This window comes from Trypanosoma equiperdum (assembly GCF_001457755.1).
Source record: "Trypanosoma equiperdum strain OVI genome assembly, contig: ctg_1225, whole genome shotgun sequence".
In the NCBI taxonomy this organism is placed as follows: domain Eukaryota; phylum Euglenozoa; class Kinetoplastea; order Trypanosomatida; family Trypanosomatidae; genus Trypanosoma; species Trypanosoma equiperdum.
In genome coordinates this window covers 1,081-2,370 of record NW_027123200.1, presented here as the reverse complement: position 1 = coordinate 2,370, position 1,290 = coordinate 1,081, and the positions used below count along the sequence as shown (strand labels likewise).

General features: G+C 39.2%; 1 protein-coding gene across 1 annotated transcript; it reads right to left on the bottom strand.

Moving 5' to 3' along the window:
• Positions 1 to 436: 436 nt before the first annotated feature.
• Positions 437 to 1,156, bottom strand: TEOVI_000533600 (RNA-binding protein RBP6, putative; the record flags this gene model as incomplete). The annotated part of the gene is made up of 1 exon (XM_067220766.1): positions 437 to 1,156. The coding sequence occupies one exon, from the start codon at positions 1,154 to 1,156 to the stop codon at positions 437 to 439; it is 720 nt and encodes a 239-aa protein (XP_067076867.1).
• Between the last annotated feature and the right edge of the window lie 134 nt (positions 1,157 to 1,290).

Here is a 1,290-nt window from a genome sequence, read left to right as displayed (position 1 = left end):
TTATTTAGTTATTTATTTACTTATTTATTTCCTCCTCTCCTAATTTTATTTTAGTCATCACAAAACGTCATTTTATTTTTTTTCCTTTCTTTCTTAATTTCTCCTCCCCTCTCCCTCTCCCTCTCCCCCTCCTCTCCACCGAAACCCCCAACCCGTTCCTTCGTTATTCGTTTTTTTTCTTCCTTTTTTTTTTTTGCTTTTCCTCGTGTGCATCTCTCCCATCAATTTTTGTTACGTTTTGCTTTTTGCTTTTTGCTTTTTTTTTTTTTAAAGAAAAAGAAAACGTCGGGCCAAACACAAATACGCACACAAATGTATAGACTTATTGATTTATATTTATATATATATATATATACAAAAATAATAAAACAAACAAATATATAAAGCAAGCAAATAAAATAAAACAAAAAAATAATAATAATAAAAATGTGACACTTCAACCAGCGGCACCGCGGGAACCCGCATGAACGTATGGGGAACTGTTACTGGGCACAATATTTAATGGATTTGTGGAGTAACCAACTTTAAGCCATTTGCCATGGAATTCGTAACCACTCATTCGCTCCACAGCTTCCTTCGCATCTTCCGCATGGCAAAAATATACAAAACCATAACCCTTCGACATATTGGTTTGCTTGTCGTAAATAATTCGCGCCCCATCAAGTTCTCCAAAGCGGGAGAAAAGTTCATGAAGGTCCGTACTTGTCACATCAGGGGCGAGATAATTTACAATTAATTGCTTGCGATAACGATCATCTTGCAGAGGCACGCTTCCAACGGGCATGGCATGATGTCTCAACTGCTGCTGCTGTTGTTGTTGTTGTTGTTGTTGCGGATGAATATTATAATTGAAGGAAGAAGAGGAGGAACCATTTGCCGTTTGATTGGGGTAGCCGCTCATAATACTTTGATCCACAGGTGTTACACGCATTTGAACATATTGCGGACTGGCAGCTGTGGATTGTTGAGTGATGAAACCGCCCTGTTCCTGTTGAATGGGGCCCTGGTAATGATACGGATATAATCGAGCTTGAGGCTCCGTAGTAGCAAAGGGATGATACGGCTGTTGAATCTGCCGTTGCATCATGGCATATTGCTGCCCGTATGGAATTTGCGTCAGCTGTGGCGAGGTCTGCGGGCTGTTGGGGTAGAACATACAGCAGAGGGAATCAAATGGAAAATGATAACAATAGTATTAATAATAATAAACAGTAACTAATAATGTTAATAATAGTGGCAATCGTAGAAGCGATAGGTAGCGAAGGTACCCACAGTAATGGCAGTAATAAT